The following is a 15,848-nucleotide window of genomic DNA, read 5'->3' as shown; positions in this document are numbered from 1 at the left end:
GATACAGAACTGGCTCAAAGATAGAAGACAGAGGGTGGTGGTGAAGGTGTGCTTTGCGAACTGGAGTCCTGTAACTAGTGGTGTGCCACAAGGATCAGTGCTGGGCCCACTGCTTTTCATCATTTATATAAATGATTTGGATGTGGACAAAAGAGGTATGGTTACACCAAAATTGGAGATATAGGAGACATAGAAGAAGGTTACCCCAGAGTACAATGGGACCTTGATCAGATGGGCCAATGGGCGGAGGAGTGGCAGATGGAGTTTATTTCAGGTAATTGTGAGGCGCCGCATTTTGGAAAGGCAGATCAGGACAGGACTTCTACACTTAATGGTAATGTCCTGGGAAGTGTTACTGAACAAAGAGACCTTGGAATGCCTTCTTTGAATGTGGAGCCTCAGGGAGATAGGATAGTGAAGAAGGTGTTTGGTATGCTTACCTTTATTGGTCAGTGAATTGAGTTTGGGAGTTGGGAGATCGTGTTGAGGCTGTACAGGATATTGGTATGGCCACTGGTGGAATACAGCGTGGAATTCTGATCTCTTTGCTTTGGAAGTATGTTGTGTTCAGAAAAGATTTACAAGGATGTTGTCAGGGTTGAAGGATTTGAACTATAGGGAGGGGCTGAATAGACTGGGCCTATTTTCCATGGAGAATCAGAGGCTGAGGGCATCACCCCATAGAGGTCTATAAAATCATGAGGGGGCATGGATAGGGTAAATAGTGTTTTGGACCAGACCAGACACACTGTAAACATTTTAAGAAGGCAGCCCAAGCCCTATTTTTGTTTTAGGCAGATATAAAGTGGATATTCCAGGAGTGATGCAGTTGGTTAAATCTCTCAGCTTTAAACAAAACAGAATTTATATGGATGAAACACAAGCAAAAGAAAACAAAATTTAAAATAACTTATTTGATAACCCAACCAACTCTATCACAATTTAACAAAGCTGTTCCAGTCCCATAAACAAACCACTTGGCAATAGGTAAATTCAAACACAGGTTCTCACAGGCAGGAGAGATTTCAGACAGAAAGTCCACCAAGACCCCTGTTGAAGCATGGAACTTCCTTTCACTTTAGCTGCTTCTCTAGGTCCCCAGCAGTTTTTGCGTGACTGGTAAAACTAAATCAAACAACTAGAATAAACCTGAACTGGGAGAACTGGCCACTCCTCTTTCATTGTACGACTGACTTAAAAAAAACCTAAAGGTCTCCTCTGATTGTTGACTTAAGGCAGTGCCTGTTAGCCACTTCAGCACCACTGATTTTACAATTCCTCTTGGGAAAAAAAACAAGGACAACATAACCTCATTAAGGGGGCAACAACGTCACAATAGACAAGATTTTCTACCCTGGGGTGAGAGTGTCCAAAACAAGAGGGCATAGGTTTAAGGTGAGAACAGAAAGATTTAAAAGGGACCTCAGGGACCTCAAGCCTTCTTAAAATCCAAGTATACTACAACCATCGACTCTCCTTTATCAATATAAGCAACATATAAAAAAATTCCAACAAGTTCCTGCAAAGGGCAATGTATGCAATGACCTCCTACAGGAAGTAGTGGGGGCTGGTACAATTATAGCATTTAAAAGGCATCTGCATGGGTATATGAATAGGAAGGATTTAGAGGGATATATGGGCCAAATGCTGGTAAATGGGACTAGATTTTTTAACATATCTGATCAGGGTGGACGAGTTGGACTGAAGGGTCTGTTTCTGTACCACTCTATGACTCTATGCCACTCTCTACCACTCTATGACTCTTCATCACAATCTCTCCCTCACCTGAGGTGTGCTGACCCTCAGGTTACACCACCCCAGTCATCTCTCTCTCTCTCTGAGAGCAGGGCTATGGCAATTTTACTTTATTGACACGGACCTAGGTTCCCCCATACATTTAAATTTTCTAACCTCTGATCACTTAAGTATTATTCTGCATATCGGTTTCTGTTCACATTTCTTCACATTCTATTCCATCTCCCAAGTCCTTGCCCCATTCACAAATCCTCTTGAAATCACTTTACGTCTTCCTTACAACACAACCTCATAGCTTTGTACCATCCATAAATTTGGAATTATGATGTTTGGTCCCCACCTTCAAATCATATCTATGAACTGTGAACATCTACAATCCAAGTACTGATGTTTGTTGTACCCCACTAGTCAAAACCTGGCAGTGCGAAAATGACCCATTTATTCATCCTAGAGAAAACAATCAGTACCTCCTATTATACTTGTTTCAATTTCTCTAACCAGCCTCCTGTGGGGGAATTTTATCAAATGCCTTCATAAAATCAAAGTATACGACAACCATCGACTCTCCTTTATCAATATAAGCAACATATAAAAAATTCCAACAAGTTCATCAAACACAATTTCCATTTCACAAATACATGCTGACTATGCTCAATCAGATCATTATCAACAGGTATTTATTTCTCCCATCCTTTATGATAGATTCTAACATTGTCCCCATTACTTATGTATAGCTAACATGTCTGTTACATCCTGTACATCTCTGTTTTCTCTTTCACTAACTTCATAGTGTGCTGCCTTCTAATCTGCAGCAATCATTCCAGCATCTATAGAATTCTGGAAGATAATCACCAAACCACCAACTATCTTAAGAGCCACCTCCTTTTCTGGAATGAAGATCTAATCCTAGGAATTAAGGAACTTTCACCCTCACTATTATATCCAGTAAAATCTCTTACTAACACGAATTTCATTCAAACCCTTATTCTCTCTGGCAACCCGGATTGCTAGTTCTGGGAGATTTCTGGTATCTTCCTCAGTGAAACAGATGTAAAGTGATCATTTAGCTTCTTTGCCATTTCTATTTTCACTATTATAAATTCTCCAGACTGTCAGGAATAGACCAACATTCATTTTCGTCAAAAGCTTCTTTTTCATGTTCCAATAAAAGCTTATAGACTCCGTTTTTATATTTTTGTTTGATTGCATTCATGGTCTATTCTCCATTTCTTAAAATGTTTTTGTCAGCCACAGCTGACTGACCTTTTCCTGGTTTTTGCACCTTGAAAGAATGTTTTGTTCTTTAAATAGTTCTTTAAAGCATATCTCTTGTCGATGTACAGTTATATCTTTTAATATATTTTCCCAACACACCTCAGTCAATTTGCACCTCATGTCGTCAACTTCCCTAATTAAAATTTAACATCTTTGTTTCAGATTGAATCACCTTACTTTTAAATATAGTTTAAAATGATATCACATTGTGAGCACTCATCCCTAAAGGTTCTTTAACAACAAGATTGTCAATTATCCCTTTTTCATGATACGGTGCTCAACCTAAAATAGCACATCCTCTAGCTGGCTGAACATACAACTATGGAAGAGGATCTCCAATTCCAGAAAGATATCCACCACAGCTTCTATGCTCAGTGTTTACCTGGTCTATATGCAGATTAGAGACACTCATGATAACTCGGTTGCCTATGAAACATGCTTCTCTCATCTCCTGAATAATTCCATGCCCTGCATTGCCACTAGAATTTGGTGGCCAAGAAATAACTCCAAACAATGTCTGCTGCTCTTTGCCATTTCTTAGCTCCACACGGACATACTCCACACATTTGTCTGCCAAACTTATTAACGTACTGATCTCATCTCTTATTATCAGAGCACGTCCACCTTGTTTAGCTGCTTGCCTGTCCTTCCTAAACATTGAATATTCTTAGAACATAGAACAGTACAGCTCAGTATAGGGCCTTCGTGTTGTGCCTTCATGGTTTATCCTACTCTAAAATCAAACTAACCTACATACCCTTCACTTTACTGTCATCCATGTGCCTATCCAAGAGTCGCTTAAATGTCCCGAATGTATCTGACTCTACTACCACTGCTGGCAGTGCATTTCATGCACCCACCACTCTAAAGAATCAACCTCTGACACAGCCCCCCAAAACCTTCCTCCAATCACCTTAAAATTATGCCCCCTTATGATAGCCATTTCTGCCTTGGGAAAAAGTCTCTATCTATTCTATCCATACCTCTCATCATCTTGTACATCCCAATGAAGTCGCTTCTCACCCTTCTTCGCTCTAATGAGGAAAGCCTTAGCTCCCTCAACCTTTCTTCATAAGACATGCCCTCCTTTCCAGGCAGCATCCTGGTAAACCTCATCTGCACCCTCTCTAATATGTTCACATCCTTCGTATAATAAGACAACCAGAGGTGAACACAATATTCCACGTGCGGTCTAACCGCGGCTCCATAGAGCTGCAGCATAACCTTGTGGCTCTTAAACTCAATCTCCTGCAAATGAAAGCCAAACACCATATGCCTTCTTAACAACCCTGTCAACTTGGGTGGCAATGGACCCCAAAATTCCTCTGTTCCTCCACACTGCCAAGAATCTTGCCATTAACACTGTTGTTGTTGTATCACCATAGTCTTACCAGAACATAGGGGCTGCTTTCTCATTAGAGAGAAGCGGCTGGTGGCGACTTAACCTGCGGGCCACCAGACCTCAGGCAAGAGAAGAGGGTGAGAAGGAGAGTCCATCAACATAACCTTAAACCAGTGATTGGAATTGAAGCCACGCTGTTGGCACCACACTGCTCTGCAAACCAACTGTCCAGCCAAGTGAGCTAAACCGATCTCCCTTTAACACTGTATTCTGCATTCAAATTTAACTTTCCACACTTTGAGGTTGAACTCTATCTGCCACTTACCAGCCCAGTTCTGCATCCTGTCAAAGTCCCATTGCAATCTGTAACAGCCTTCACACTATCCACAACTCCACAAACCTTTGTGTAATCGGCAAACTTATTAATCCACCTGTCCACTTCCTCATCCAAGTCATTGATAAAAATCACAAAGAATAGAGGTCCCAGAACAAATCCCTGCGGAACACCACTGGGTACTGAGCTCCAGGCTGAATACTTTCCATCTACTAACACCCTCTGTCTTCTATGGGCCAGCCAATTCCGTGTCCAGACAGCCAAACATTCCTTCCTACTTTCTGAATGAGCCTACCATGGGGAACCTTATCAAACATCTTGCTAAAATCCATGTACACCCACATTCATTGCTCTACCTTCATCAATGTGTTTTGTCACATCGTCAAAGAATTCAATAAGGCTTGTGAGATATGACCTGTCCCTCACAAAGTCATGCTGACTATCTCTACTCCAACTATGGTTTTCCAAATAATCATAAATCTTGCCTCTCAGAATCCTCTGCAATAATTTGCCCACCACAAACACAAGACCAACTGGTCTGTAATTCCCAGGATTATCCCCATTCCTTTTCTTGAACAAGGCAATAACATTTGCCACCCTTCAATCATCTGTCACTACTCCAGTGGATAGTGAGGAAGCAAAGATGCAGCAGTCTCTTCTCTCACTTCCTGTAGTAACATTGGGTATATTGTATCTGGCCCAGGGACTTACCTATCCTCATGTTTATCGAAATTTTCAGAACATCCTCCTTCTTAACATCAACCTGTTTGCGCATATCCGCCTGTTTCATGCTTCCTCAGAAATGACAAGGTCCCTCTCAGGAGTGAATAGTGATGCAAAGTGTCAATTAAGGACTTCCCCTACTTCCTCCGACTCCAGGTACAAGTTCCCTCCACTATTCCTAATCGGCCCTACCCTCACTCTGGCCATTGTCTTGTTCCTCACTAAAGTGTAGAACACCTTAGGGCATTCCTTAATCTTACCCGCTAAAGCTTTTCCATGTCCTCTTCTAGCTCTCCTCATTCCATTCTTCAAGTTTCTTCCTGGCTGCCTTGTATCCCTCTAGGACCCTATTTGACACTTGCTCCCTTTAACTTACATAAACTTCCTTCTTCCTCTTGATTAGTGTTCTACATCCCTTGTCACCCAAGGTTCCTTCACCCTACCAATGCTTCCTTGCCTCAGTGGGGCAAACATGTCCAGTACTATCAGCAAGCACTTCCTAAGCAAACTCTACATTTCTGTCGTGCACTTTCCTGAGAACATCTGTTCCCAATTTAGGCTCCCCAGTTCCTGCCTAATGGCATTTAAATCCCCCTCCCCCAATTAAATACTTTCCCATACCGTGTGCTCCTATCCCTCTCCATGAGTATAGTAAAGGTCAGGGGGTTGTGATCACTATCACCGAAATGATCTCCCACCGAGACACCTGACAACTGACTTGGTTTGTTGCTAAACACCAAATCCAATATGGCTTCCTCTGTAGTTGGCCTATCTATATATTGAGTCAGGAATCCTTCCTGGATACACCTGACAAAAACTGCTCCATCCAAACTACTTAAACTAAGGAGGTCCCAAACAATATTAAGCAAGTTAAGGTCACCCATTAAAACAGCCCTGTTACTTCTGCACTTTCCAAAATCTGCCTCCCAATCTGCTTCTCCATGTCTCTACTGGTAGAAAACTCCCAATAAAGTGACTGCTCCTTTCCCGTTTCTGACTTTCACTCAGACTGAAAAACAAACCTTTCTTGATGACCTCCCTTTCTGTGATACTATCCCTGATTAACACCACTCCCTCACCTCTTACCTGCACCCCCCCCCTGCCATTCCTTTAAAAACATCTAAACCCTGGAACATCCAACAACCAATTCTGCCCCTGTGATATCCAAGACTCTGTAATGGCCACAACATCATAGTTCCAACTACTGATCCGTGCTCTTGAATATTCAGTTCCCAGTTCTGGTCACTGTGCAGCCATTCTTCCATAATGGCAATTAGATCATGCCCACGTATCTTTCTTTGTGCTTTTAGATCAACTACCTTGTTGTGAATGCTGCTTGCATTCAGCTAGAGTGCCCTTTTTGATGTCTTTTTGACATCATTTTGCTTTTGATGTGTACTAGATGCTTGACTTTGTTTCACTTGTCTCCCTGACAGCTTTTTGACTTTCTGTTACTAACTTCACCTCCATCCAGCTGAGGTTACCCCACAGGTTCCCACCTCCCTGTCAAGCTAATGTAGTTCCAAGCCATCAGCATTTGGCAAATGTCAGTGAGGATCTCAGTCGCAGTCTCATTAAGATATAATCTGACTAGCATGTACAGATCTCACCTTCCCAGAACTAGTCCCAGTTCCTTGGAAATGTGATGCCCTCCCTCCAAGCACCAGTTCTCCAACCACAGATTCAATCAATCCTCCTGTACTTAGGTTAACGAGTCAAAAAAATTCACACGACTCTGGGTTACAGTCCAGGTTTATTTGAAACCGCAAGCAAGCAGGGGCTTCTAAACGTGCTGGACTATAACCTAGTGTCGTGTCATTTTTGACTTTGTCCACCCCAGTCCAACACTGACACCTCCACCTCACTAGCACATAGCACTTGGAATAATCCGGAGATTACTAACCCTGAGGTCCTGCTTTTTAATTTCCTTCCTAAATCCCTGAAATCTGCTCTTCATCTTTACCATCAAAAAGTGGTAATATACAAACGCAAGTCTTTGCTCCATATCTTTAGCAGGTGACAAGCTGTTCAAATACAAGATCCCAAATAAATGAATTTGCCCGAAAGACTGGCAGATTGAAATAGAATTTACTGACAGCGGTAGCACTGAACGATGAAGGGCTCGGCCTGGATGAGAAGTGAGCGAGATTTTTCTTTTATTAAACGCCAGCGACATAAAGACAGTTCTTTTCCTGAAACTAGTTGAGAGTTTGTGAGGAAGGGTCACAACGTTAAAACTCTCGACTTCTCTGCAGAGAGGCTGCCCGGACCCGCTGAGGTTTTGGAGCAGCTTGTGTTTTTGTTAGTGGAGGTTTGTGATTCCGGCTGTAAATGCCACAGTGTAATTGCTGTGGGGTCGGTCAGGGGAGCGGGTTTACTCCGGCAGCATAGCAACAGGGGCAGCACAGGGAGCCTGGTGCGGGTCCCACCCCCCGGGCCTCGGTACCTCCCTCCCCCGGGCCGTCAGTGTCTCCCCCCGGGGTTACTCACCCTCCATTGACTCGGGCTCTCCCCGCCCCACTCTGCAGGCCGGGCTCCGGGCTCTCTCTCTCTCTCTCTGTCTCCCCGGGCCTTGGGCCGGGCTCGGTGTCGGTTGCCCCGGCAACAGCCGCTCACGCTGCACTTCCGCTCGCCGCTGCTCACATCCGCCGCCCAGGAGAGGAGCACTCATGGAGGGTAGACACCATCATAACCCACCCCACAACTCCCCCAACCCCATACCCACGACACCCCCCCCAAACAATCCACCCACACCCCATCTCCTTTCTCCCTCTCACCACATCTACCCCTCACCTCTGGATCTCCCTTACCCCCAAACACCCCATAACCCCTCACCCCCCCCACCTCAACATCCCACACACACACCCCTCACTCACTGTACTCTCCCACCATCACCCTTCACCCCAATATCTCCTCACCCACCATTCACCCCCCACCAACCCTCACCCCACATCCCCATACACCCCCCCACACCCCTAACGTCCACACCCTCCTCACACACCATATCCCCCTCACCTTCCACCAATCTCCACACCCCCTCACCTCCCAATAACTCACCCCACACAGCCCCATACATCCCCTCACCCCCATACACACCTCACCCCCCACCAACCCTCACCCCACATCCCCATACACCCCCACATACCCCTCACCCCCATACACCCCTCACCCCACATCCTCAAACACCCCCACACACCCCTAACCCCATATACTCTTCACCCTTACATCCCCCTCACCAATAACCTTCCCTCATCCCACCTCACCTACTAACAACTGTCACTCCTGTATCCCCGTCACCACCACCAACCCTCACACTGACATCCCTCACCTTCCACCTACCCTCACCCCTTTACCTACCTCACCCTCACCTACCTTCATCCCCATATCTCCCTCACCTCCTGCTAACCCTCACCCTGATACCTCCCTCACCCCCAACCACCTTCACCCCATGTCACCCTTCTCCACACTCCGATACCTACCTATGCCCCAACCCTCACCCCGATACCCCCCTTATCCCCACAACCTTTACCCTGATACCCACCCACCCCCCAACCTTCATCTCAATACCTCCCACACCCCAATATCCCATTCCCACAACCCTCACCACAATACCCCCCTCCCCATCTAACCCTCACCCTGATAACCCACTCATACACCATCCTCAGGCCTGTAACTCTTGGTCTCTCCCCTCCACCTGACCTCAGAACTTTTGCCAGCCCTGATCTTATATCACAACTAACACTTGCCCCTGACCATCCCTCACTGACCCGTGGGCCATATTCAACCCCCTGACCCCCCCCTTCCACATCCACCCTACCCCAATCACATCCACCTCAACCACATTCACCTTGCATCAGCCATCCGTATTCACACCCCATTCACATATTTCCCCCAACCATATTCACCCCCCCCACCCCATGCCCACATACTCACTGTTGACCACATCCACCTCCATGCTCCCTGAACACATCCACTTCCACCTCCTTGACCACATCCACTCCCCACACCTTCCTCCTACCATTCCCTCCTCTCTCCATCCCATTCACTCCTCCATATCCCACCTCCATCCCCCATATCTATCTCCCTTGAGAGTGTGTTGCTGGAATAGCACAGCAGGTCAGGCAGCATCCGAGGAGCAGGAAAAGTGATGTTTCGGGCCGCAGCCCTTTCTCAGGAATATCCATCTCCCACCTATTCTCTCTCCCAGGACCTCCAAAATATTGCAGGACTAGACCAGCAGGTTTTATCTCTTAATTGCCAAATTTTAGAAGATGCCCAAGGTCTTCATACTATTAACCACCGTATATATAGCAGAACAACATACACCTGGCATGATCTCAGTGAATATTAGAGCTGGCTAAATTGCCGACTGCAGCTCCCTATTTCTGACATTCAGCAACCAACTTTATTTCCCTGGATGTGAATGTGGTTCCATCCCCAGAAGCAGGAGTAGGCCATTTGGCCCATCGAGCCTGCTCTGCCATTTATTAAGCTCATGGCTGATTTATCCATTGCCTCAGCTCTTCCTACCTGTATAATCCCTATTACCCTTAATTCCCCTACCATGCAAAAAATAATCCAACTGAATATATTTAAAGAAGCTGTCTTTACTGCTTCCTTGGGCAGAGAATTCATTGGATTCACTAGAGTCATAGAGATGTACAGCATGGAAACAGACCCTTCGTCCAACTTGTCCATCCCGACCAGATATCCCAAATCAATCTAGTCCCACCTGCCAGCACCCAGCCCATATCCCTCCAAACCTTTCTGATTCATATATCCATACAGATGTCTTTTAATTGTACTAGCCTCAGGCAGCTCATTCCATTTACGTACCGCCCTCTGTGTGAAAAGGTTGCTCCTTGGTTCTCTTTTATATCTTTCACCTTTCACCCTAAAGTTATGTCCTCTAGTTCTGGACTTCCCCACTCCAGGGAAGAGACTTTAACTATTTATCCTATCCATGCCCCTCATGATTTTATATGCCTTACTGAAGTCCATATAGATCACTTTCACCGCTCTGCCCTCATCAATTCTCTTTGTTACTTCTTCAAAACATTTAGTCAAGTTTGAGAGACATGATTTCCCACGCACAAAGCCATGTTGACTATTCCTGATCAGTCCTTGCCTTTCCAAGTACACATACATCCTGTCCCTCAGGATTCCCCCCAACAGCTTGCCCACTACTCTCTGCGAAAAGCAGCTCCTCCTCATCCTTGCCCTAGATCTACTCCCTCTAATCTTGAGGCAATGTCCTTTAGTCCTAGTCTCACCCACCCATAGAAACAATTTGCATGCCTCTACCTTAATGTTTCTATAAGACCCCCTCTCACTCTTTGACAGTACAGTCCCAGGCAGCTCAATCTCTCCTCATAGGGTAACCCCCTCATTGCCGGAATCAATCTGATGAACCTCCTCTGCACAGCCTCCAAAGCTGCTATATTCTTCCTCAGGTAAGGAGACCAGATCTGTGCACAATACTCCAGGCGCAGCCTCACCAACACCTTGTACAACTGCAGCAGAACCTCCCTGCTCTTAAATTCAATTCCTCTAGAAATGAAAGCCAATATTCTGCTTGCCTTCCTGACTACCTGTTGCACCAGCAAATCAGCTGTTTGCGATTCATGTATGACAGCACAACAGCGTGCTGCAATCTTTCACAATTTAAATAATCCTCTGACCTACTACTTTTACTTCCAAAATGGATAACCTCACTTTACCAACATTGTATTCCATCGGCCAGACCCTTGCTCACTCACTTAACCTATTTAAATCTCTCTGCAGACCCTCCACATCCTCTGTACAGTTTGCCTTTCCACTCAATTTAGTGTCATCAGCAAACTTGGATATGTTACACTTGGTCCTCCTTCTAAATCTATATCATGAACAGTTGCGGGCCCAACGCTGATGCCTGTGGCATCCCACTCACCATTGGTCTCCAACCAGAAAAGCACCCATTTATACCAACTCTCTGCTTTCTATTGGTTAACCAGTCCTCTATCCATGCTAGGTCAGGCAGCATCCGAGAGCAGGAGAATCAACGTTTTGATTATAAGCTCTTCACCATTCCTGCCGAAGATTCTCCTCCTCAGATGCTGCCTGACTGGCTATACTTTTCCAGCTCCATGCTCTTCGACTCTGATCTCCAGCATCTGCATGCTCACTTTCTCCTCTATCCATGCTTGTACATTCCTCACAACGCCATGCATTCTTAGCTTATGGATGAATCTTCTATGTGGCATCTTATCGAACACCTTCTGGAAATCAATGGCAGTTTCATTTCAATTCCAGGATTGAAATTCCAATTTAAATTTCACCAGATGGAGTGGTGGGATTTGATTCATTGTCCTCAATATTTAGCTTGAGCTTATGCACACTAGTCTCCTAACATTGCCACAATGCTGCCTTCATGATCTAACTGAATAGTGGCTTGAATACTGAATATTTCTATTCCCATGTTCATTGTCGATTAGGGTACCCTGAAAGCAGCTTTATTAATTTGGTTTAGTAGTTTCTCTAGCATCGCATTCAACAATGCATTTGTGATTAATCTCTCTCAAGCCACCTAGCAACTTTAGCCTCAAAGCAAGTTACACCATTGTTCTATTCTTTCATCTATTGGAAGGATGGACAAAGACAGTAATGATAATGGTGATAAACCAGGGCCTGTCACTGTCTGAGGTCTGCAGCCTTTTAACATTTGCTGCAAACATGGAGCCAGGAATTTCTAATTTGAGTCTAGTGCTCCACACAGGTGTTCATAAAACTTCCCAATCCACACTGACTCATTATTTTTCTTCCAGTCTGTGCTGTTTCTCTCCTCTTTCTCCCCCACAAGATGGTGGCGGAATAGGTCTTCTGAGTCTGGTGTACCTGGACAGGTCTTAGCCCACTCAGGGGAGAGTGAGCCATCTACGGGAAGCCCAGCCTGGAGCATCTGCAGACTTATGGCTCAAGAAAAGACTGTAATGTTTGATATTTCACCTTAATTTCTTTATTTTTCTACTTTATGCTAAGAAGACAGTAGAGCTGAACTTTTTAACTTATTTATTTATTTCTCTATTTCTGCAACTAAGATATTTTGCATAAGATGGCGCCGTGTGTGGTGACATTGACCACTTTTCAGTGTACTCTTGTACCCTGTACACGTGACAATAAAATCTAAATCTAAGATAAAAATTGTGTTAAAGTGTTTGTCAGAAGAGTAGCTGTGGAATGAGGTAGTGTGTTCTTGCACTCGTGTGCTGAATATATTGGACGAAATGAAGTAAGCAAGCCATTGGAGGTCCTCAGATCTTTGGAAAACCTAAATGGAAATTTGGAGTTCCATTACAGTGTAATTCATTCCAGCGTTCTTATTGAATAACAATAAGCTCTGTCCAGCTAGTCATCTGCTGCCAGCTTCCAGAAGATGGCACTCTTGATTCAAACAAAAATAATGCTTTCACGTAATTTAAAATGTTATCACCACCCACAAGGAAATAATATTTAACAAAAAAGGACAGGAACATGGAATCTTCATAAACATATAATATAAATATTTCAAAGATTTTATCTGTCAATACTAACTTTGAAGGACTTAGTTTAGCCTGGAGTGTAGCAGTAATAAACATATAATGTTTGTGTTATTTTTCTAAATTAGCATTTTATTTGAGGCATTAACCTCTTCCTTTCAAGCAGGTGTCTTCCTTAAAGTAGTTTTGAAATGCTGTACAATCATCCTAAGTGGTCTCCTTTTGATTTTGCTTTGGTTGGATCAGTGGCACATGCTAATGCCCATATTCCACCAACATTTATGTGTTTAGCACCAGCCGATCCAGATGTAACCTGCTGAGATGCTAACCATGATAATGAAAAGCTTGTAAATGGAATTAATCTAAGGATAGCTCTTGAAGATTTCAAGTGATCAGGCTATGACCATTTCTTTTAGCAGCAAGAACTTTCTTTGGGAGAAATGGCTATTGATTTCTTGCAAACAAGTGGTCTTTGTAGTTTGTGTAGACGGCTACATCATGTTTTGTTATGACTGGAAAGCACCATTTTTTTTTCTGTCAATTCCTATCAGCCCCGTTCCATATTTAAGAAAACAGTGTTGATCTATTTTTCTTCCTCCCTTGCTGATTCCCATTCCAAACATTTAAATAGGAATGTAATTTGTTTTTTTATTTATTCATTTGTGGGGTGTGGGCATCACTGGCTGGCCAGCATTTTATTGCCCATCCCTAGTTTCCCTTGAGAAGGTGGTAGTGAGCTGCCTTCTTGAATCACTGCAATCCACCTGCTGTGGGTAAACCCACGGTGCTGTGTGGGAGGGAATTCCAGGATTTTGACCCAGCAACAATGAAGGAATGGCGATTTATTTCCAAGTCAGGATGGTAATTGGCTTGGAGGGGAACTTGAAAGTCATAGTGTTCGCATGTATCTGCTGCCTTTGACCTTCTAGATGGAAGTGGTTGTGGGATTGGAAGGTGCTGTCTGAGTATCTTTAGTGAACTTCTGCAGTGCATCTTGTAGATAGTGCACACTGCTGCAACTGAGCATTGGTGGTTGAGGGAGTGGATGTTTGTGGGTGTGGTGCCAATCAAGTGTTTGCTTTGTCGTGGATAGTGTCAAGCTTCTTGGGTATTGTTGGAGCTGCACTCATCCAGACAATTGGGCAGTAATCCATTACACTCCTGACTTGTGCCTTGTAAATGGTGGATAGGCTTTAGAGACTCAGGAGGTGACTTTATCGCTGCTGTATTCCTAGCCTCTGACCTGCCCTTATATCTCTAATATTGGTGTATTTCCCATTCTGTTTTGTGCATGAATTGTGTGCAACATGCTTCAATCTTATTTATATCTATCACTACATGAATATCTGACCTGCAGTTCATGTACTTCAGTACTGGATGAACAAATGTGCTGCAAACTATAACTCTGATTTTTTGTGGCAGTTCTCAAGACTGCTTCTCAGAAATCCAAGAGTCTTGTCAGCTTTGGACATAATCTGTTGAATTTTGGATGAAAATGTGGATGGGGCATATTCACTAAGGGCATCTGTCAAGGCATTCAGCAGTTTGTCCCATTTTCTATGCATTGACAGTTCATTTTGTAAAGATTTATTTCCAGGCTTTGAGTTCACGTATCACTAAGTGGCAAACAGAAACCTTATGCTATTTTTCCAGAATAAAAACCTCATTAAAATGTTGATTTTAATGTTGGTAGACTTCACGACACCGTTGATTGTGGTCAACATGATTAAAAGGAACAAAATGGGTTTCTGGTTAAGAATGACTGGAAGGATTGTGACTAATTTGGGAGTAGAGTATATTGATAATTTTTATGAGATATTATGATGGTGCTGATCCTATTTGGCATTCAGTGTTATTGAGAAGTAAATTGAACAAGACATGCAACTAAATGCAGAAGCTGGGAAAATGCTGTCTGAGTTCCATTGCTGTTTCAGAGACTGTGCTGTAACAATCTCTCATAAATATTTGACATGGACATATATGGAAAGGCTTGAAATAAAAAAGAAAATTTCAGAAATACTTACCGGGTCTGCTAGTATCTATGAAGAGAGACACAGAGTTAACGTTTCAGCTCTGTTGCATTTCATCAGCAATGGTGATTTTCAAATATAAGATTTAAGTAAGTGAAAACATGGAAAGGTCATTAAAAGGAAGGCCCTATAGTGAAAACAAAACTTCTGGAAATCACAGCAGGTCAGGCAGCATCCGTGGAGAGAGAGCGGGCTGAATGTTTCAAGTCTAGATGACTCTTCATCAGATTAATTGAGAAAAGGTTTCATACTGCGAGATGAAGTAGTAATGGCACAAGTTAAAAGAAACAAAACTTGTGTCTAGAGAACGTTTAAATAACAGTGCCATCTGAATGCACAGTCAAGGAAAGAGAGAAACTAAATAAAAGTAAACCAGGAGAAAAACCCCAAAATAAAATGGGCCAGTGAATATGATCGGAAGTTGTTGAATTCAAATTTAAGTCTGGAGGCTTTAAAATATTGAGTTAAAATAGCACTGAGCATCATAGGAAGACTGTAGCAGTTCAAAACCAGAGAGATCAGAGTGGAAACAAGATAGAGAATTAGAATTGCGGGTGATTGCACGCTTTTGAGGTAACGTTTACAGACTGAAAAATATCACCCAATTTGCAGTTAGACTGCCTAATGTAGAGAAGATCATATCCTCTGTCCCCATTTCATTTCAAATTCCTCCACTATTTTTAATCAGGTTTTCTCTTATTTCACTCACATCTCTTCTTGGCATGTTTTGTTTCTCAGCTGTACCATTATGATCTACCTTTAGCCCTGCAGCATGAAATCGCACCTGGCCTGATCACAGATCAACCCTTTTGTTCTTTCCTCATCTTTTTACTTGATTAAAACTGAGAATATTTCTAGCTTTTCTCAGCTTAGAC

The 15,848-nt window shown here is 43.5% G+C and overlaps 1 protein-coding gene across 7 annotated transcripts in view; it reads right to left on the bottom strand.

The window, feature by feature from the left end:
- Nucleotides 1-8,036, bottom strand: part of katnip (katanin interacting protein) — a 135,122-nt gene extending 127,086 nt beyond the window's left edge. For 3 of the 7 annotated variants that reach the window (XM_072559407.1, XM_072559408.1, XM_072559414.1), the window contains exon 1: nt 7,920-8,036. In XM_072559407.1, coding sequence (XP_072415508.1) covers nt 7,920-7,926 — 7 coding nt within the window. In that variant the 5' untranslated portion in view covers nt 7,927-8,036. The remainder of the gene's footprint in view (nt 1-7,919) is intronic. The other 4 variants (XM_072559411.1, XM_072559409.1, XM_072559412.1 and 1 more) reach the window with 2 other exon arrangements.
- Nucleotides 8,037-15,848: the final 7,812 nt, after the last annotated feature.

Source organism: Chiloscyllium punctatum, chromosome 40 (assembly GCF_047496795.1).
Source record: "Chiloscyllium punctatum isolate Juve2018m chromosome 40, sChiPun1.3, whole genome shotgun sequence".
In the NCBI taxonomy this organism is placed as follows: Eukaryota; Metazoa; Chordata; class Chondrichthyes; order Orectolobiformes; family Hemiscylliidae; genus Chiloscyllium; species Chiloscyllium punctatum.
This window is presented reverse-complemented; position numbering and strand designations above follow the sequence as displayed.